Source organism: Penicillium psychrosexuale, assembly GCF_028828465.1.
Source record: "Penicillium psychrosexuale strain IBT 29551 chromosome Unknown utg000004l, whole genome shotgun sequence".
Classification (NCBI taxonomy): Eukaryota; Fungi; Ascomycota; class Eurotiomycetes; order Eurotiales; family Aspergillaceae; genus Penicillium; species Penicillium psychrosexuale.
The window spans coordinates 2,512,011-2,532,078 of NW_026643189.1; the positions used below are offsets into that span (position 1 = coordinate 2,512,011).

The window sequence follows — 20,068 nt, forward strand, 5'->3', positions numbered from 1 at the left end:
ATGTAGTCTGCACAATTATTGAAATCAATGTGTGCCTAAACCCTCCGCTTCGATACATCGGACCTTTCTGTTGACAGATGACGGCATGCAGCTAGCACAATTCGGCAGTCCTTCCGAATCACATCTCCGGATCTACCAGACAAATCCAACGGGAAAAGAAAGGGCGCGAAAGAGAGTGTATCAGAGTGTGGCTGAAAAGTCGACGTGACCAACTTGACGCTCATCTCCTCCAATAATCTCTTTTGCTGATTGTGATATTGTCTTTCTTCCCTTTCCAACGTTATAGAACTCTGCTGTCAAGTCCAAACGCCAATATTCTTTTCGGGTATCTGTTTCATCCCCCTGTCCTCTTCGTTCTGTTCTATTGGACATCTGTGATTGACTCCCGCAGGCCTCAGCTCCGAAGAAACCCGGTGCAATAGAATAGCTTGCCATCGCTTACTCGACTAGCCTATACCGTATTAATCGGCCGATGTGATTTGTCCGCATCTTTTCCAGGACGGCGTAGCTACGTGGAAGATCGATCCGACGAATAAGCTGTTGTCTGATTCTGGTCAAGGATCTCGGAGTTTGAATCCGTGCACGTCGGTTGTAATTTCTGAATCCGTGCCAGTGAAGCACAGAAAACAAAGATCCTGGCATAGAGAAGCATAAGCTTGAGACTGCTGCGTTGAAACGCCCCTATATGAAAACCATTGTCTTCAAATTTGTTCGAGTCAGAGTTGATCCGGATTGTAGTTGTATCAAAGCGAGAAAGGGCCAACCTACTTTCATGGATCTCGTCCCACGTCGTCCACCAGTTTTGCAATCTTGTCATAATGGCCGGAAGTTCTGTAGACACAATATCGCTAACAGTTGAAGTGTTATCAATAACCACACGAGAATTGCCTGCCATATGTTAGTAGTTGACACATAAATCGCACATGCAGGTTTATTCGCTTTACCTCGAAGTTGATGAAGCTCAATAATACAGACAGTACGCATATCAAAGGGCAGCGAGAGTGGATAGTCAAGGAATCTGCGCAGCTTCACCACATCGACCTCGGCAATGCGTGATTTGCGTCCCGTACCAGATGCGACGTCCAACTCCAATATGAAAGTGATCAACCAGGTTCTTGTCTTCCATACCAGTTCTCGATCAGCCATAGAAGCTGAGAGCGAACTTCGGGGTACATTTTCTTGGGACAGCAAAGTGTCCAAAGATTTCTCCAATCCAGAATCTAAGGCGGTGCGAAGAATAAGAGCAATCGAGAACCATGTCTTTTCAGAGTAGGCAGCTAGGAGAATCATTCCCTGGACTGTTTCTAGTTTAGTGGGTCGCTCGAAGAAGCTGTCTTCGGCCAAACGTTGTGCCTCATCTTGTAGAACACGCTGCATATGCGTGTCTCCGCGCAAATCTGTCACAGCGCGACTAGCCAGATAGATAATAACCGTAAAGCAAAACAAGGATCTTGAACGGACAGAGTCGAATGTGTCTCTGATCGGATCAAAAAGAGGAAGAAAGTTCTTCGATCCACCCGTGAACCTTGAGCCGAGGAGTTAGATTTGGTTATAATTGTTTGCAGTTTCATTTGACTGTCAGTACCATACCTCTCATACATGACACGAGCAAGCTCCTCACTGACAATTCCTCTAGCGACGACATCCCCCCTGGGGTCACCCTTAGCGGAGTTTTCCATAAAAATCTTGCTATGTTAGATCAATGCCAATTGGTAAATGGTTGGATTAGGGCTCACATCATTAGTGTCTAGCAAATTCACGGACATAGAGTGTACCGCTGACGCAGGCGCGATCATTTCATTGGGGCTGAGCTGCTGAGATTCCGGCCCATTCGTATCAGATGTATAAGACCGCTGGAGGCTGCCTAATCCAGTAGAATCGGGTAAAGAATCAATCGGAGTGGTAAAACCACCGTCTTGCACGGTGGCAGGTGAGAACCCCTGATCTCTTGTTACCGGAGTGTGGTATCCCGTCCTAGGGTCTAGCGGCGAAGCAGTGCTTCTTTGGTAGGATATTAGCTCGCTGTTTTCATTTCTAAGACCGATAATTTAATTCTCACCTTGCGGGGGTTGTTGTTTTCCGCCGGCGATCATTTCGTCGCCGGCCATCATCGATCGGATCCAGAATGCAATCCCGGCCGGTAGAGCGACAGCGGAAGCAAGGGACTTGGCTGCGCGCATCACATCGCATCTTTTGTCTCCTGCACCATCGACATGCTTTAAAGAAGCGAATTGGGACATTTTCCGCTCGATAGACAATTTCCGACCCTCTTTCGCTCATGATTGCCGTTCCTTCATGCAATTTTAACAATAAAACGCTACCCAACCACGCCTTCATAGCAATAGAATCGAAAACCCGCCGAGGTGTATCGATCTTAGCTGTGGCTTGGGTTTGGTCCGAATGCCTGTCAAATTCCTGATGGGGATATGTTTGCCGGTGAACGAAAAAGCCGGTCACGTGTCCGGTTAGCTCTTCTCTTTTAGGAAGGTAAACAACAACGCCTCGTGTGGCGGGTGGAAAAAAGCAATTAATCAAACTTTTCCAAAACTGGAGTTAATTAATCTGCACGTCATTTCAAAGACAGAAAGAAGGTCGCAACGGCCCGAGAAGAGAACGACACATCCCTGGCAGATCCACCCCAGAAAGGGAGGACACCTGGATCACTTGCCATGATGCGAAGAGAAGATTGTTGAGAAGAGAGTACGGAGTAGTCTCTCTTCCCTGTCCCTGAAAGTTACAGTTTTCCAAACCGCCTGCTATTCTTAGTGGTCTATAATGCTGTACCTATCGTGAGTCCTACTCCCTTAGGTCATCGTACTGAATCTCTTGTTTCCTACATTTCCACTGCTGAGAGTACCTCCTAGCCCCCATGTCGCACCGCCGCGGGATCATTCTCTGGCGATCTCACTAACTTAGGGTCTCATCTCGATATCAAGCCTATATTGTTCGCCATAGAAGTTAATGCGAAGGAATAAACAATTCATGGCGCTGTAATACATCCTTGGCTTTAGCGACAGCTATATCTATCTAACGGTCTTCAGAATTCCTAGAGAAGAAACTGTTCCTGCGATATACTGCTTTGTCAGCTCTCGACTCAGCCCTGGAGATGATGTAGTCAACATCCCATCTGCATCACAATCCTTTCGAAATGTAAGCAAATTTTCAATGACGACTGGAGTGCTTATCAATAAACTTACATATGTAGAGGATACTCGGGCTTTAGCCTGATGCTCTTCGACGGCGCGTAGATCTCAAGCTTGGCTTCCCTTACTTGAAACAACCATCCTCCTGCCCGACATCTTGTTCAGCATCGCGATGGCATTCGCCTCGCCTTCGATGGCGCTGACACTACGAGTCAACTTGATATAGCCTTCGTCATCCAGCACATAGAGAGCCTCTTTGAGCCACACACGACAGGTGATCTTTTCGCGGAATCGGACTGAGTCGGCGATTGGAATTCGATAGAGACGGCTAAGGAGATGCTGGTGGAGAGAAGAGTCTAAAACTCCTATCTTCAAGGCCACAAGTAGCCTCTTAGAATTCATAACGTCGTCGCTAGGTTTGCTCTCGAAACGCCAGATGGTTGGGTTGGCTGTGTTGGCCGTGTTGACCAGATGATAGACAAAGCCTGAACTTGTAGCCTGGTGTAGATAAAGGCCCCAGTGGTATGTGTAAACGTCGTTTCCACGGTCAGACAGAAGAATGTAAAGCCCGTTCACTTCAAATTCAAACGGTGACGCCCCTAAGCCCGTATGATGATCAATTTGTGTTGACATATCGAAGACTTGTAGCAAAAGGCTGTATCTTTCAATGGTAAAGAATATATGATAGGGGGATTGAGAGCGGGCATAGCCTTGCATTATATGTGCACTCAATCAGCATGATGTCTATGAATTGCGGCGACCCCAGTTCTGCACACAGCGCTTAATGGGGAGAATCATTTGGTATTACGCAATTTTCGGTTTGTTTCATGTTTAGGTTGAGGTCCAACAGCGCTAAATAACTGGATAACAAATGCACCTCTAACATTTTATAAATACGAAAAAATTGCCATTGGACCAAGCCTGGACATGAGTAGAGACAGTTTGAGTACGCGCTCAGCCATTTCTTTTTTTTGGCAGAGAAAGGCGCTGACTGGTAGAGGTCACTATAGTCATGTAATGGCGCTGCTAATTTTAGACAACAATGGAAATCTAACCAACTATAATGTAAGTTCCATAAAAAAACATTCAATGAAAGGCTACGTATGTGCCAACGGCGTAGAGCTGATCGAGGAACTGCCGCCGATGTAGTTAGTGCCTCAGGCCTTCTACAATTGTCGGCTTTAACCGTATCCGTAAAATATATGGTCCAATGAATGGGTGTCAATCAGTCTGTATTTCTGAACTGGCTCAGCTGGCAATTTATGGAGCCTGATTACATAAACTAAAATAAACAATACACATTGTTAGGATTAATAGATCCTCCGGTATCCTCCGGTATGCTGACCTGCATACTCCGACACACCCCCTCAGCAAGCCCAGTATGGACTTGCTGGCCTATACCAGATGGCCTATGTCTACCATCCTTAGTATCCTGATGAAGTTGTCATGCTTCTGGCGAGGGAGTACCTTGGTTAGTCCATCAGCGACCATGTTCGCCGTGGCAACCTACTTCACGTAAATTCGTCCTTCCCTAACCTCTTGTCGAAGCCAATGGCGATGGATGTCCATATGTCGGAGCTTTGTCTCATACGCCATGTCCTCGCTTCGTATTAGGTTGACTGTGCGCTTGTTGTTGTAGCTGATTGTAAGAGTATGAGATGGTATAAAGCCGATGGTATCTAGTAGTCGTTGCCACCATTGGAGCTGCTTCCCGACCTCGGATAGGCCTAGAAGCTCAGCCTTAGTAGTCGACGTTGTTACTGTTGGCTGCTTGGTAGCTTTCTAGTCGACTGGCCCTCCGTACGCTTAGTAAATGTAGCCTGCTGAGCTTTTCCGATCCGGGTGATCCCTATAAGAGGCATTACTTGCGAATTGTATAGAATCCGTCTCGGTGGTTACTGCGTTAGCGCTGTATTCAATTGCTAGGTTGCGAGTAGTGTAGAGATAAGAAATGACTCGGTCGACCGCTTTATGGTGCTGTGGGCCGGGGTTTGTAAGGAATTGGGCTAGCCGGGCCGTGGCCTTTGCTGTATCTAGTCTGGTGATGGTGGTTGTATAGCCAGCTGATCCTACCTTCTGTTAGTAGAGATAAATTTCTCTAGGTGTAGTAATACCTTGGTATGGCTTTAGTTCTTCGACCTGTAGTGGAGTATAGACAGCTAGGCGGTTGATTAAATTGTAGTGAGTAGTAATGCTTGCCATATAGCTATCTTGGTATAGCTATAGCTTCTTCTGCTGTCTATCTCGTATAATTCGGATGTTGAGAAACTAACTGGCTTCTCTATGATCTATAAGCTCCTAATGGGTTTTGAGATCCTTTTCTAATTGGTATACCCTGTCCTTTGCCGATATATGATAGGCGATTAGGATATTATCTACGTAGAAGAAGACGATTAGTCCTTTTCTGATAAAAATATATGGATCTTTAGGGACTTGCTTAAGCCCTAACTTACGTAAGATGCTTACTACTTCTTATTGCTAAAGTTGTGGCGAGATCTATAAACTGTATAATACTTGTAATAACTTCTAACATTTACTGAGGGTCTGAAATCCCTCTGGTATATATATATACGTTTCTTTCCTTCTATCTAGTTTACTATTTAGGAAGGCTATTATGGCATCTCGCTAGCGTAGATCTAGATCGAAGGTAGTAACTAGTGCGAAGATTATCCTTACTGTTCTTGCTGCTAGTGTCGTAGCTCTCTTTTCTTCTTAAGAGATCGTTTCGAGATCACCTTGTATATAAATGCGGGCTTTAAACTTTATAAGATAGCTATCTTGGTCGAATTTGTACGTAAAGACCTATAATAGAGGTAGTACTTGCTTTCCCCTATCCTTTGGTTTATCGATAACTTTAAACGTTCCTTTCTTAGTAAGGGAATTGATCTCCTTTCTTATTGCTGTGAGGAAGCCTTCTTGGAAGGGGTGTGATATGATGTCTTTCCAGTACTTTGGTGGTGGGGGGAGATTATCTCTGTGGCGTTGAGCGTCTGGCTTCTCTGTGTATAGACCGGCTGCGAATGTATGTAAGAGGGCTGGTGGCTCTTCGTTTACTATTGCGGTAGTATAAGTGAAGTTCTTCCTTGTGCGCGTACGCTTTCTAGTTATTATATTGCCTTTGTTAATGTCTCCTATAATCTGCCTGCTTGGTGCTAGTAGCTTAGCCTGAAGCTGTCTTTCTAGTTTATTATGTAGCTTATCCTTGGATTATACTTGTGGTTCACTGGTTTCTAGGAGCTGGGTCTGGTCGACTTACTATATTTTATATATGGTATCTACCCCCTGACTAGAGCTAGTATCTGGTTCAGCTTCTTCTGGTAGTGTAACTGGTAGTGGTAGTAGGTCTAGTTTGTCTGGAAACGTACCTGGCGGGGCTTTGAATAGATGATTAGGTATTGGTAGGCTTATTGCGTGGCTTACCCCCTGATTTGGGGTAGTCTTTTACTGCCTTTCTCCTTTATGTGTCTACGTTTCTTCCTATAGTTGTTCGATAGGTTTAGTAGCTTACTGGAAGCTATTATCGAAGTCATACTGTGTCTCGGTGGTATCTATTGTAGCTACCTACTGGCTAGTGATCTTATGATTAAGTACTTACGCGATTTCTTCGTTAGTAAGCTCTTACGGTTCCTCTACTACTAGTAGTGGGATCTGTTAATACCTCTTATATGTTAGCGTATACTTATAGGTCTTATTAATAACTACGTCCCTGATATGTCTGACTTTACCAGTATACAGGAACTAGATTTTATAAATATTAGAGGTGAGATAGCCTACTAGGAAGCTAATCTCTACTCGAGGAGCTATCTTATTGGATTTTACCTACTTCTTAATGCAGTAGTATGCTAAGCTTCTATATAACCTGATATTGGCTAGGTTGATCCTTGGTAAACTTATACTGAATTCCTTTTATACCTCTTCCTATAGTACTATCTACCGGTTCTTATTGGTTATATATAACGGTATGCGGTTTAGTAACCAGATAGCTGCGCTTATAAATTCTGGCTATAGATCTTTAGGAAGCTTTCCTTTAATCGAGAGCATTTGTATATAGGTAATAATCATCCTACTAGACCTTTCTGTATAACCATTTATCTTAGTATGGCCAGGTGGAGTATGGTAGATTAAGATACCATCGCTTATTAAGCTGTATTCCGATGTTTTTCTAGCTAATAGCTCGTTGTTATAGTGGAAAGCTTTGATTAGTAGCTTCTATTGGTTCCTTGCTAGCTTAACGAATTGATTGATAGCTAATTGGTATTCTGGTTTTATCTCGTGTATTATGATCTAATAGAATCTTGGACCCTCGATGTAAAAGTGGGAGATCTAATGGTGCTTATTATATACCGGTAGCAACTGTATTAGATTAAAATATACCCTTCTGAATTGTCTAAATGTGCGGCTAACTGGGCGTCTGGAGATCTGCCTTAGTGCTCTGCTAATGTGGTATGTTTTGTATAGAGACTTATCCTCTGGTTCGGATCTTTCTTTTTCGATGATGATACTATCTACCATAGTAGTAAGCTTCGCCACAGCACACTTATTAATATAAGCGAGTCGGCAGTACTAGATATCCGCTAAGCTTTTTGTTTCTTATAGCTTTACCGAGGTTCTTGTGGTATATGCTTATAAGGGTGCCTTCTCGTCCGGCTTATCGAAAATCCACAGATTGAAATGATCCTATAGGCATATATTAACGATAGGGAGATCGTTAGGATCCTGTATACAATTAGTGTATTGGTACTAGAAACCTCCTTTCCTTTATAGGGCTGTATACGATACTAGGTTTGTATAGAAGGTCGGCGAGTATAGTGTATTACTTAGTTTGATCTCGATTTTTCTGGTTTCTAGGTGCTGTCCTATAAGCTGGATAGTCCTAGTTCCTAGGATTTTTGTTAAACTGTCTCCGGTAGTTACCTGGTTAACTTCTGGTATGAAATTAATGAACCAATCCCTATTATTATAGATATAAGAGCTTGATCCGGTATCTAAGATCTATCTATCTTAGAGGAAAGCTTCGCTTTTCTTAGTAGCTAGTACCTGGTTGCTAATCTGCACGGCTTATGGACTATGGTATATGAAAGTAGTAAAACTAGTCTAGACGGTAGTATTTGCCGCTTATTAAGGCTTTGCTTCTACTTGTGGAGGAACTTGCTAAGGAGCTTACTGAGGTTTTATCTAAGCTTCTGCTACTGTTTTCTTAACCCATTGCTTCTAGGTAGTATCTTTAGCTAGTACCTTCTTAGCCTTCTCTAGTTTATCTTTACTTGGTACAAAACCCTCTGGTTGAGCCGCTTTATTTATGATCTAGTAGGTTGTTACCCAATGTTTTGGGTGGTTATGGCCGTATGGATACCTTCGTTGCTTGAACGGGAGTTTCGACTGCTTCTCCTGCTTTTCCTTCTCTTGTTTTTCTTTATCTGGCTTAGCTTCTGGATTCCTTTGCTAAGTCGAGAAGGCACTTTTCGGAGCATTAGTAGAGGTAACGGTTTTAACCCCAATCTCCCGGTTTATAGCGTGGAAAGATTTAAGAAGATCTTGAGTATCGTATTTCTTCTTATCTATGACCACTTCTTGGTATTTTCTTTACTACTAGATTAGTAGTACTTCCTTAACTGTGTATAGGAAGTCTCTGTTGGTATCGCTATCACTGATACCTAGGCTGACAGCTTACTCCCTTAGTAAGTTCCACTTTTGGAGCTATTGTTCGATATCTCCAGTTGGCTTCTGCATAGCGAACAACTTCTAGTTCATTCGGATTTCTTCTTCGTACGCTGTTAACTTAGCGAAGCGAGCTTTCAGGTAGATCAGTCTCTCGTACGGAGTCGTATACGGCAGGATAGAGAGATGGTATATAGGATCAAGATAGGTAAGGATATATTCGTTTACATCACTTAATCCTTTAGCCTATTTCTCCCATCTGGCGTACTTCATCTTATACAAGTCCATCAAGTCTCGCCAAACTCGTCGAAGCTTCTCGTCGTCGTTGTCCGGGGGTAGGCTGGTTCTACTGGTTCAGTGAGGATAGTAGGCCTAGCATCTGCCGGGGTATCTGGGTTGCATAGATCCCAGACGTTCTTTTGGGTAGCATAAAGTTGCACTTTAGCATACCAGATACGCCATTGGGGTGCATCTTTCAGTTTTTCGCCCTTCATGGCGGAGAGGATTGATGCTGCTTCCATTGGTGGTAGCAAGTGATAGCTAACTGTGTAGCTTCGTCAAGGGAGGAATAGATAGCTTGATAGGGCTTCGCGAGACACTTTCTATAGCAATTGGTCGCTAGTAGTCTCGTTAGGTGCGAACCGGGCTCATAACTGTCGGCTTTAACCGTATCCGTAAAATATATGGTCCAATGAATGGGTGTCAATCAGTCTGTATTTCTGAACTGGCTCAGCTGGCAATTTATGGAGCCTGATTACATAAACTAAAATAAACAATACACATTGTTAGGATTAATAGATCCTCCGGTATCCTCCGGTATGCTGACCTGCATACTCCGACAACAATTTCGGAGGTCCACATTTCCCCAACCTCCTCCATCCATCCCCGTTACCCGTTGTCGGATCAACAGCAGGGAGAAGTGAACTACAATAAATACATCGATGTATATTGTGATTCAGATACATCCTTCAATAATTGAGAATGACTCCACCAGCAAGATATCACCCAACTATCCGGCTCATTGAATCCGCCCAGCTCACACCCACCGAGCACGACATTTGGAGAGCTTTTTTGGATGAGGCCGTTGATCCAGAATATGCTGCTTGCTATATCTGGGAAAGGATTCATGATCACCCTGCGTGTTCCCCGGAGCAAGCACTGCATGAGTTAAAAATTGACTGGAAGCGACTGGTTACGAAGTGTTAGTCGAAACCCAGCGTCCCCAGCGTCTCCAATGGCCCCCATGTCTCCGCTAAGCATAAGATCAGTCACCAGACGAAACTCTGTCTCATCTCAAGCACAAAAACTCGTTGAAGCTCGAGACAATTCACACTGTCTAATGCTAGACCAGAGACCATCGGACCCCAACGTATCCGTTCGGTTCGATCATGTCTGGGTGATCCCACCGAACCTTTTCGATGACAGTGACATGGATCCGCAGGTAGGTGCTTATTGGGAAAATTTGAGCCAAGACTGAGAAACAGAAAGTCAACTAAATTGCCAAACTACTACAGGGTTCTCTTTATCCTCTTCTGGAGGCATTTTTGACCCCTGCTAAAACATCCGAGCTTCAGACCATTTTGCAGACTAACGTGGTGGAATATCAGCTGAAAAATCTATTTTTACTCTCTCCTAGCGTTCATTCGGCTTTTCGAAATGGTCACATCCGAATATTTCCACCAACTAATACCCCTGACCAGTGGAATGATGAGACCGAGGCCAGAATCAAAACCGCCAGCGAAGTCTATGTTAGTACTTGTTAGAATCTTACCTGTTTCATAGCACTTCCAACTGATCTGCTGCCAGTACCTTGTGTGTAGACTGTTCCCCGAGCCTTGTGGTTGGCTTTTTCTTAGCGATGGCAGCCGCTGGGACTTGGCGGCGCAAATGTTCATCATGGAGAGCCAAGACGCCAATAAGCCTCTTCCAGATCCATTCTTGTTACGAACACATCACCGCATCGCAGCTTCCTTGCATTTATTCTATGTCGAAGAACGAATCGCCGAGGGCTGGCCCTCGCACCCTTCATGTATGGTACTAAGCCTTTTACTTATGATACTAATGCTAATTTGATCACTTGGGATAGTCCACTTGAACATAATTACTCAAAAGATATTACGCTCACTCTGGCATCTAGTGCCCCACTGGATACGTGTCCAGTGTTACAGCGTGCTCTTGAAATTAGGTAGCCGTCTCTACCCGCGGTGTTTCAGCCCCCGCTTGCACCAGTTGCCGTTCGGACTGTACGCAAAAGAGTGCACTCGCTCTGCTAATGAAGTAGAGGCACTAAAGCTTGTGGAGCGGTATACCTCGATACCCGCACCCCTCTGGGTAGATGATTACCAGAGCGCGCGCCACCTTCTTATCATGACGGGCATGCCTGGACAAATGCTGGATGTTGTGTTCCATCGACTCTCATACTCGGAGCGCGAGCAACTGTCAAAAGACCTGAAGAGTGCCTTATCGCAACTGCGTTCTATCCCAAACCAGACCCCGTATCGCTTTGGAGACACTCGTGGTGGCCCATTGTTTGATTACCGTTTTCCCTCCGGCATATGTGGTCCGTTTCACCAGATTTCTGAATTCAATTCCTTCCTCGTCCATAAAGACGTGCTCAATGCGACAAGGGAAAAGATTGCGGCCGTCCACGCGCGTCCATACCGGTCTGTGTTCACCCATGCGGACCTGAGTCCCAGCAATATTCTTATTGACCGTGGGCACCTGTCTGCAATTGTGGACTGGGAATGTGCCGGCTTCTATCCTGAGTATTGGGAGTTTACAAAGCTTTTTTATGGCGCACAGCCACCCCTAGAAATACAAGCTGTCATTAGTGATGCATTCACTGGAGATACATATGAGGAGGAGCTAGAAGCCGAGAGGCTACTGTGGTGCGACACGCCATTTGGGGTATGACGCATCGTTGGAGTTTATTCATCTATCAGAATAGATAGTATTACTGTGTCAAATTGCAGTACCAAAGTTGCAATATTTCTTTGATTACACATGAAATGCAATTTGGACAATCACAAAGGCCCTCTCCCCATCTACTGTCGTACACCGTTTGATATTCCAGACTCGACGGCCTTGATTTGGAGTGCCAGAAACTTAGAGTAGATCCGACATAAGGCGAGGTTTCCGCCGAAGTACCAGAATCCCGGATGACCACTGGGGCGCCACATCTGAACAGTGTGATTAGCATTTATTTTAAAGGGATCGTCGGAGTAAATGGCAGCTTACAGCTCGAAGCTCTCCCTCTGAATCCAGATCCCAAACATCGGAACACCGATCCGCGACCTTGTCACCCAAGACTTTCCTCACTGTCGTGCGCATATTATCGTATCCGGTGGCAAGGACAACAACATCTGCTGGCAGGGAATCACCGTTCGCCAAAAGCAGCTCGTGATTTCCAAAGCCAGTGATACCGCCCGGATTGTGATTGACCTTGATTTTACCATCGATGATAAGCTGACTGCACCCGACGTCTATATAATAACCTCCACCGCGGGTAAAGTATGCACGTGAAATGCCAGCGCCATCTATCCCGAAATCAAGTTCAAAGCCAGCCCGACGGAGTCCATCTAGGGTCTCCTTTTCGGCGTCGGCAATTTGCTTCGTCATATGTACACTCAAAGCAAATTGAACAGGCCAGGGGAGACTCTCACAGACGATGTCACATTCTTCGGTCGGTGGCCTACACGTTTGGTATCAATATTATGTGAATATGGGGTGGGAGATAGGAAAGACTCTGAGAACGTACCCGCCATCCTCATGCATTCCACTGTGCATCATGAAGACACCCTTGTCGGCATTTATAACATATATCCCGCTGCGCTGTAGCATAGTGACATCTGCGCCGTTCTCATAAAAGTTCTGCGCGATATCATGACCGCTGTTACCAGTCCCGACGACAATAACCTTCTTGCCACGTACATCACTTTCCGAAGCATCGCGGTGCTGGCTAGCGTGGTACACATTACCCTGGAAAGAGTTTTGTCCCGGGAAGGAGGGAACCTTTGCCTCGCCTGAATGTCCTGTACACCATACAAGGTGACGAGGTCGGAGGGTGCGTTGGGACCCATCGCTGCGAGCGAGGACAACCGTCCACTGGCCTACAGCTTCGTCGTACTCTGCTGAGACGATTGAGGTTTGCATCCAGATATTCAACTCCATAATGCTGGCGTATGCTTCAAACCAGTCACCCAGCTTGTCTTTCGGTGTAAACTGTGGCCAGTTCTGCGGGAAGGGCAGATAGGCCATGTGTGTGAATTCGGCTGGATCGTGCGTAACAAGTGTCTGCATCGCGATAAATCAGTATTTCTCTCCATAGCATAGATCGAGTCCTTTAAATGTCGCTTACCCGGTACCGGTTACGCCAATTATCTCCAACGTGCTCGTTCTTGTCGACAATTAAGCACGACACGCCGAGGCTCTGCAAACGCGCACCTATATTCAATCCAGCTTGGCCTATTGACTGTTAGTATTTCAATAATACACAACCGTCTTAACATAAAAAATTCCTTACCAGCCCCGACAATTAAAGTAGCGGGCTCCTCATTGAAAAACTCCTTCTGTCGATTCCTGCGCTCGATCCATGTGCCCCCAGCCGTACCACCAGGCATCGACGCTGTCGTCCCCCTCAGCACGACGCTTCCCGAGCGGCTCCTGAGCCGAGCCGAGCTCCTGCAATGACGTATACATAGCATAGGCCTTCCAAACTCCATCCTCTGCCTGGGTTAGACGCAACATACCCGTTCCAGTACCAACGGCAGTCTCGAAGAAGAACATGGAAGATACCCAGCTCAACCCGTCGACGACCTGCTCCAGACGTGGCTGAAACTTGCCCATACCCTGGAGCCGAAATTCGGACAATTTTGCCCTGGGTTGTTGCTTGCTCAGGAAGTTTTGAATCTCGGCGGCTGAGCGTACGGTGCGTATGTCCCAGTCTAGCGCCAGCATGTCGCGCCACCAGGACTCAGCGTGGAATAGCTCCTTGATGTTCAAATTTTCGAGACGAGAGATTTGAGCTTCGAGAGCCAAAAGCCATTGCTGGGCGATGATTTGCGGGTCGGGGGATACGTCGGAGGGAGTTTTGGGCGTTTTGGGTAGTTGAATGATGTGTGGGTTTCCACCGGTTAATGTTGTTGCCATCTTGATTATGGTAGATTTGCACAAAATCTGAACGGGCGTTATAGCAGTATAGCTCAGGCAACGACCCAGGGGTATGCTATCTGCTTCAAGGGCCGACCGTTGCCAGCAGTTCTTATACCCTCTGTCTTCCCTCTATTTCCATGCTGCCGGATAAACCTGTCACGGTCAATCAAGTGGTGTACCACGGAGTAGTACCGAGCGAGGGGCAGTTGGAGTGCCTAGCGTCAGTCACCCCGCATCCTCCCCGAGTTTCTGGGGGAGATCGGAAGATGACCCCCGGGCTGACCCTTGAGGCAGGTTGGCAGGGGCTATATTGAGCTCTACTTCACTCTTGCATATGGCGACATAAAATATAGAGAGTATTAGTTAGCATGGCCTCTGCACTAAGGATGACTCAATCAAAGAGAAGCACATATTTCTTTTCCTTCGAAGTCGTCTACATTTTTGAGGTCGGACAGTGTGGGTCATTTAGTTACAATGTGATTGGTCACTGCCCGGCGGGAAGTATATTAGTGGACCCGGGGTCTCCACAATTCCGTGCAACCATGGAATGCCTCAGCTCTCCCACGATGTTTATTTTCGGTTTATATACATCCTACCACTAGCCGGAATTGGAATTTGAATGCGATGGCTGATGTAATGGGCCATGACTGTCTGATCTATATCCTTCAACTTTATAGAGTGAATATCATGAAAAAAATGAAGGAAAAATGAATTCTGATTTTTGGGCAGATCAAGGCATGTCTTCCCAGTCCTGTATGAATTGTTGGATCCACTTCCACATTTTGAGAGAAGCGACAAACATATCTTTCCGAAGTCTGAGTAGATCATTGTGCGTATACTGGGTCTTCCATTCTGATATAAGCGTCAGCTTCTTAGCTATTGTGTTTCTGAAGTCCTGGTTTCGAAAGTAATCCTTTTCATCTCTTTCAATCTTCCAAAGTGGACGATCCACCTGTTGATATTCATTATGAAGCCGGTTGTAGTGAGAGAAATATTGCCCTAGGTCCTGTTCAGGACCATATGCAGACTTCCAGACAGTAGCAAAGAGATTGTCATCGCCAATTGAGTCAAGGCTGAGGAGTCGATTCAACCTCCACGAGACTTGCCCCCGCTCAAATAATTTGCGAGATTTGTACACGCAGCCTGCATTAGGTAATACAATACATGACACCTCCTATTATTACATTCGCTGTATGCGCTTGAAAGGATTACGATGTTTAATGATCGAGTAGTTGAAACTTAAAAGTCAGAATAGCAGCAAAGACGAAAAGGGGAAATAAAGGAAAAAAGCAAATAAATGTTAGTACTACATATGTCCTACAGTTCACATCTAGAAGATAATTTCTATTTACTCCGAGGTTACTCGTAATAAACAGTGAAGAAAAGGGTACAAGAGTACAAAAGTACTCCCATTTTTTATCAAATCCCCGAGAGAACTCTCTCAATAGTTCATATACGAAAGAATCTCACCTATCTCAGCCTTTCTCAATCTAAAAATGGAGGGTCCAAAATTGGGCTCTACGAAATACACTTGCAACAGTGTCAGCTCTTTAGGAAACCATAGTACCATCTATACGGGCTTGATTGTCGATGCGGTTCTCGATTCGGCTATTCTGAGGGGGAAACTCACCGAGTTAGTTGGACTATGGCCAATACTTGGCGGTGATCTAATCAAAGATGTGAATAAGTCTATTTTACCGCTACTACAGCCTGCTCATATCATTTTCTAGACAAAACCATGGTCCTTTACCTGTGGTTCTACTGTCGATTACGCCAGCAGGGCTATTGATGAATCACTGGCTACCTATCTTCCAATCCACCACGACCAGTATAGCAATGAGCCAAACATCATGAAAAGCCCGGAAATATCTTCAGTTGATGATAAATTCATATTCAATGTCTCCCCTAGCCGCAAAAACAATTTCCGGCTTCGTGTTACTCTCCTACGAGATGCTACTTTGCTCTGTTTTGGAATAACACACCATATATGTGACGGCAATGATTGTTGGGAAGTGGTTAAAGCATTTTCTGACCTATTGTCTAATAAGCCAATTCCTTTGTTTGCTCTTCCACCTGACGCCGGGAATGTCCGAATGTCTGATCTGATGAAAGTCAAAACTGAGTGCACCGAAACAGAATCCAATTTTCACTACCAGATACATGCGCAAATTTATGACAGTGGAATATTTAAGCTTGCAATGACTGTGTGGTGCGTGCTGCTGACTATCCTTGCTATGAAATTTGGGCTACTTGAGGAGTTCACAACCAAGTTTATCTACATTCCAGGCGAATGGGTCGACGACTTGCGGATGAAATCACAGACTGAACTGAAAGAGTGTTCATCCGAGATTCAAATCACACGAAATGATGTCATCGCTGCATGGTATCTTAAATCCGTCTATTCCCCTCAACCTCCATCTATGTTGCCTAATCCAGTGGACTACTTTGGGATTATCAACTTTCGCCGCTTTCTTGAGCCCCCGAAGGCTGGGACATACTACATTCGTTGTAGTGTTGGCGCTCTTCGGTGTAAATTCTCTACTCAGCAGCTGAAAGAAGAGTCGGTTGCCGAGATTGCACGAGATATACGCCTCACAACACTGCAATATACATCTCCGATATCTGTCCAGCAGAGCCTTCGATTCTCCGAAGATCATACATCCAAGACTCTCACCTTAGCGCTACGTGGCACTGTAAATCTAGGCTTTGCTGTGGTATCCCACTGGACAACATTCGATTATACAGGCCTTGATTTCTCCGGTGCTAGTCTCCATGAGCAAAAAACGTCAGTCATATTTGTCAGCCCTATGATTGTAAACACATGGAACATCACAATAGCGCCTGTGGCTGTCGTGACGAAGAATGGGTCTGGGGGCTACTGGATTCGGGCTACGAATACATCAACTGGCTGGGAACGGTTCAGCCAATCTAACAGCATGGAAAGTCTGTTTCCTACACAGTGATTGGAGCTCTCGGTTCATGGTTGCAAATTATATTTCAACTCGTATGTTCTTTCATGGTCCGTAATGTTTCGAATGAGAAAATTGCATTTGTGTAGCGAGGCAAACATATCAAACGAGTCGTTGCTTCCTTTCTAATTAGGATAGGCCAATCAGCGCCCGGAAGACGTGTATCCTCATGCAAACGGGCAGGTGTACATACCCGGCCCTTGCCAAGTGACACGACGCGGGTCCGAAGCGGGGAATCAGAGTACGCCAGGGGCTGCGCCTGGAAATCAGGTATCTGGCCCTTCTCATCCCTATAGTGTTAAAATCATTTCTTTCTGGTGTGGTATATTTACTTAATTGACCAACTATCAATGTGTATGTTCGCAGTATAATGTCAATACAACAGAAAATGACACCTTGTCACCTACGCTGCCTGCCTTCAAAACAAGCCGACCGATGAAACACCAGTCTACTCATTAGTAGTACAGAAAGCATCAAGATATGCGAGGGAACCATCAGCCTGGTCCATCCGCACACTTTCCACCGCACCTTTAATGTCAAAAACAAATCCATAATGGGAGAAAAGCCCGGCCATTCTCGCAACGCGGGTCAAACGCAAATCAGCATCGGAGAAATCATTAGCTTCTTCTCGAAAGGTTTTCCAGAAGAGCTTCTCGAATTTGCGGTGATTATCATAGTAGTGCCACCCCGTTGACCCCATCAGGCCCAAAATATTATCAAGCCCGTAAAGCGCGAAACCGAACGGTAGAATTCTAGATTCCGCCCAATCGACAATCCCTGTTATATTTCCAGTTTCTGGATCGATAAGGAGTTTCATCATGTTAAGATCCTGGTGGCTGAGAACAAAAGGGAGCGTTCCTGAGAAGAGCAACGGGAGCTCCTTACGAACCATATCTAAGTTCGGTGCAAAGCGGGACGGCAGGTCTTGAGCAAGAAGGTCAAAATTAGACTGAAACTCCTTAAGTAAGATGGCGGTGTCATCTGAGCATGGTCGTCGATCGTTGTTCCACGACTGTGCAAAGAACCTATTCGATAATGTCAGCTTTTGTCAACGAGGCCACAAATTTCCTAGACATACCTAGCAAGGTCTTTGATGGTATTACTTTGTCGGGACATGTCGTCTGGTGGAATGCGCGCCATGATATGAGTGATTCCAGACAGGTTCTCCATCTCGTAGATATGGAGTGGCTGTAAATTGCCCAAGGTCCCGAGATACTTGCAGCTAGCAATGAACTCGGGATGGACTGCCTTGGCAAGACTGATATTACCAATATCAATCGTAGAGTCCTCGCATCGAAACTGGAAGATCTTGGACTTGTCGGGTCCCGCTGTCACTGTATAACTGCACACTCCTTGCATCTGTAAAGGAGTAGAGACACCACCAGCACGAGCGATGGAGAAGTCATCGCATTGCTGTCTCGTTGTAGTGGTACTCGAGCTAAAGAAAGCATTGATTGCGCTCTCAAGGCTGTAAACAACATATTTCGTCATTTTGGTGAAGGAGGTTAGGAGGGTCAACGGAACTAGCAGATAATATAAGAAAGAGGAATGAGAGCCTTCTAACAATGGGAGCAGATTGTTGGAAGGGCCTCGCTTCGCTCACCGCCATTTGAATATTTTCGGGGAAGAACGCTCAATCGCCCCAAACGCCCTATCATTTTACGTACAGCGCAGTGGCATATGGAATATCATCAATGGTACGGAGTAGATTACCACCAGACTTCCGGGTTGCATAGGATCCACCTGCCCAGGTGGGCATCCCCACCCGAGTGGGCCTGCCGGGATCCACTCAAGGTTAACCTTAGAGCGGGGCAGTTTCATACGTAAATGTTTACCAGTGTGCCTTTCATATTACTGCTGCTGCCATCCATATAGATCTACAATTACAGATTGCTTTTAGGTGTATTTTCCGGTGATATTTCTTGATACCCTTAGAACAAAGATACATATCTAGAGCCCCATCACTCTCCAGGATAGACTGTGTTACCCTGTCGTCGTATCTCGTCCATGATCTCCATCATGTAAATTGTCTCCGCCCACGGCATAGTCCTGCTCTCTTTCCGGCCTTCGAGGATATCAAGTGCCGTATGTTCAGCCTCATAGACAAAGCCACGCCCCAGGGGCGGAAAGTCGTATTTCTTCCCTTGACACTGTTCCCTCGGGAAAAGCGCATGGTCGGGATTCCCTTGAGGCCTCTTCCACACAGTAAAGGATTCCGGCGCAGATGGCATCCTACCCTCTACCTCGACGTACCCATTGGTCCCGTGTATAACCGCAAAGACTTGACCGGGACCTCCGGGAGCTTTGGTGGTTGAAGTAACGATACCCTGCCTTCCAGTCGAGGGATACTGCAAGATGGCACTGGTCGTCTCTTCAATTCCTGCTTCATGGCTCTGCGCGGCCACAATCCGCGGCTTCTCTGACTGATCAGACCCATTTCCAGTCAGTGCCATTCTCGTCCAAGTAAGCGAATACACCCCAATATCTAGCAATGACCCCGCTCCCAATTTCAGGTCGCGATATCGGGATGTGGACGGACGTGTGGCAACATCAATACCCAACGCGAAATCCGCGAACACCCGGAACACGTCACCAATGATCTTCTCTTCATGGAGCAAGCGCCGGAGTTCGGTGAAAAGCGGTCGGTGTCGGAGCCACATTGCTTCTGCCACATATACATTCTTCTCACGAGCGGCATTGAATACCTCCTGCGATTGTTTGGCATTCAGTGTGAAAGCTTTTTCGCATAGGATATTCTTCCCTGCGGAGATCGCCGCCATGCAATCCCGATAATGAACCCCATGTGGGGTTCCTATATAAACAATATCAACGTCTGCATCGCGATAGACTTCTTCATAAGAGCTATAGACGCTTGGGCTTTGGTTCGGGCAGTGTTTTTTCGCAAATGCCTGGCCTTTTTCAAGATTTGAACTGCCAATTGCTTGAACAACATGCTCAACTTTCTTTTCTGGCCAGTCGAAAACCAGATCCTCCACAAACCATGATGAGATCAGGCCGGTAGCTTATGGAAGACGTTAGCTTACCACAACACTGAGAGCCATTGGGAATAAACGCAAACTTACCAATGATACCCCAACGAACCTTGGGTAGGTCAGACATGATGTTTATATCTAATGTGGAAGATTG

The 20,068-nt window shown here is 45.7% G+C and overlaps 9 protein-coding genes across 9 annotated transcripts; 2 read left to right on the top strand and 7 right to left on the bottom strand.

Moving 5' to 3' along the window:
* Window positions 1-508: 508 nt before the first annotated feature.
* Window positions 509-2,240, bottom strand: N7518_006767 (fungal specific transcription factor domain-containing protein; the record flags this gene model as incomplete). Its single annotated transcript, XM_057187694.1, has 5 exons — window positions 509-888; window positions 945-1,525; window positions 1,591-1,685; window positions 1,737-1,981; window positions 2,060-2,240. 5 exons carry the CDS (start codon window positions 2,238-2,240, stop codon window positions 509-511), a joined length of 1,482 nt encoding a protein of 493 aa, XP_057039397.1.
* A 1,011-nt stretch (window positions 2,241-3,251) lies between these two features.
* N7518_006768 (uncharacterized protein) lies at window positions 3,252-3,776 on the bottom strand (the record flags this gene model as incomplete). The annotated part of the gene is made up of 1 exon (XM_057187695.1): window positions 3,252-3,776. One exon carries the CDS (start codon window positions 3,774-3,776, stop codon window positions 3,252-3,254), a length of 525 nt encoding a protein of 174 aa, XP_057039398.1.
* Window positions 3,777-7,145: 3,369 nt separating this feature from the next.
* N7518_006769 (uncharacterized protein) lies at window positions 7,146-7,655 on the bottom strand (the record flags this gene model as incomplete). The annotated part of the gene is made up of 2 exons (XM_057187696.1): window positions 7,146-7,352; window positions 7,518-7,655. The coding sequence occupies 2 exons, from the start codon at window positions 7,653-7,655 to the stop codon at window positions 7,146-7,148; spliced, it is 345 nt and encodes a 114-aa protein (XP_057039399.1).
* Window positions 7,656-9,088: 1,433 nt separating this feature from the next.
* On the bottom strand, window positions 9,089-9,322 carry N7518_006770 (uncharacterized protein; the record flags this gene model as incomplete). Its single annotated transcript, XM_057187697.1, has 1 exon — window positions 9,089-9,322. The coding sequence occupies one exon, from the start codon at window positions 9,320-9,322 to the stop codon at window positions 9,089-9,091; it is 234 nt and encodes a 77-aa protein (XP_057039400.1).
* Window positions 9,323-9,782: 460 nt separating this feature from the next.
* On the top strand, window positions 9,783-11,714 carry N7518_006771 (aminoglycoside phosphotransferase family protein; the record flags this gene model as incomplete). The annotated part of the gene is made up of 5 exons (XM_057187698.1): window positions 9,783-10,002; window positions 10,070-10,242; window positions 10,316-10,549; window positions 10,608-10,830; window positions 10,888-11,714. 5 exons carry the CDS (start codon window positions 9,783-9,785, stop codon window positions 11,712-11,714), a joined length of 1,677 nt encoding a protein of 558 aa, XP_057039401.1.
* A 131-nt stretch (window positions 11,715-11,845) lies between these two features.
* N7518_006772 (putative flavin-binding monooxygenase) lies at window positions 11,846-13,949 on the bottom strand (the record flags this gene model as incomplete). Its single annotated transcript, XM_057187699.1, is given in 6 exon segments — window positions 11,846-11,980; window positions 12,039-12,492; window positions 12,559-13,094; window positions 13,159-13,265; window positions 13,324-13,481; window positions 13,498-13,949. The coding sequence occupies 6 exon segments, from the start codon at window positions 13,947-13,949 to the stop codon at window positions 11,846-11,848; spliced, it is 1,842 nt and encodes a 613-aa protein (XP_057039402.1).
* Window positions 13,950-16,045: 2,096 nt separating this feature from the next.
* Window positions 16,046-16,915, top strand: N7518_006773 (uncharacterized protein; the record flags this gene model as incomplete). The annotated part of the gene is made up of 1 exon (XM_057187700.1): window positions 16,046-16,915. The coding sequence occupies one exon, from the start codon at window positions 16,046-16,048 to the stop codon at window positions 16,913-16,915; it is 870 nt and encodes a 289-aa protein (XP_057039403.1).
* A 454-nt stretch (window positions 16,916-17,369) lies between these two features.
* Window positions 17,370-18,412, bottom strand: N7518_006774 (uncharacterized protein; the record flags this gene model as incomplete). The annotated part of the gene is made up of 2 exons (XM_057187701.1): window positions 17,370-17,946; window positions 18,000-18,412. The coding sequence occupies 2 exons, from the start codon at window positions 18,410-18,412 to the stop codon at window positions 17,370-17,372; spliced, it is 990 nt and encodes a 329-aa protein (XP_057039404.1).
* A 470-nt stretch (window positions 18,413-18,882) lies between these two features.
* On the bottom strand, window positions 18,883-20,041 carry N7518_006775 (Gfo/Idh/MocA family protein; the record flags this gene model as incomplete). The annotated part of the gene is made up of 2 exons (XM_057187702.1): window positions 18,883-19,943; window positions 20,005-20,041. 2 exons carry the CDS (start codon window positions 20,039-20,041, stop codon window positions 18,883-18,885), a joined length of 1,098 nt encoding a protein of 365 aa, XP_057039405.1.
* Window positions 20,042-20,068: the final 27 nt, after the last annotated feature.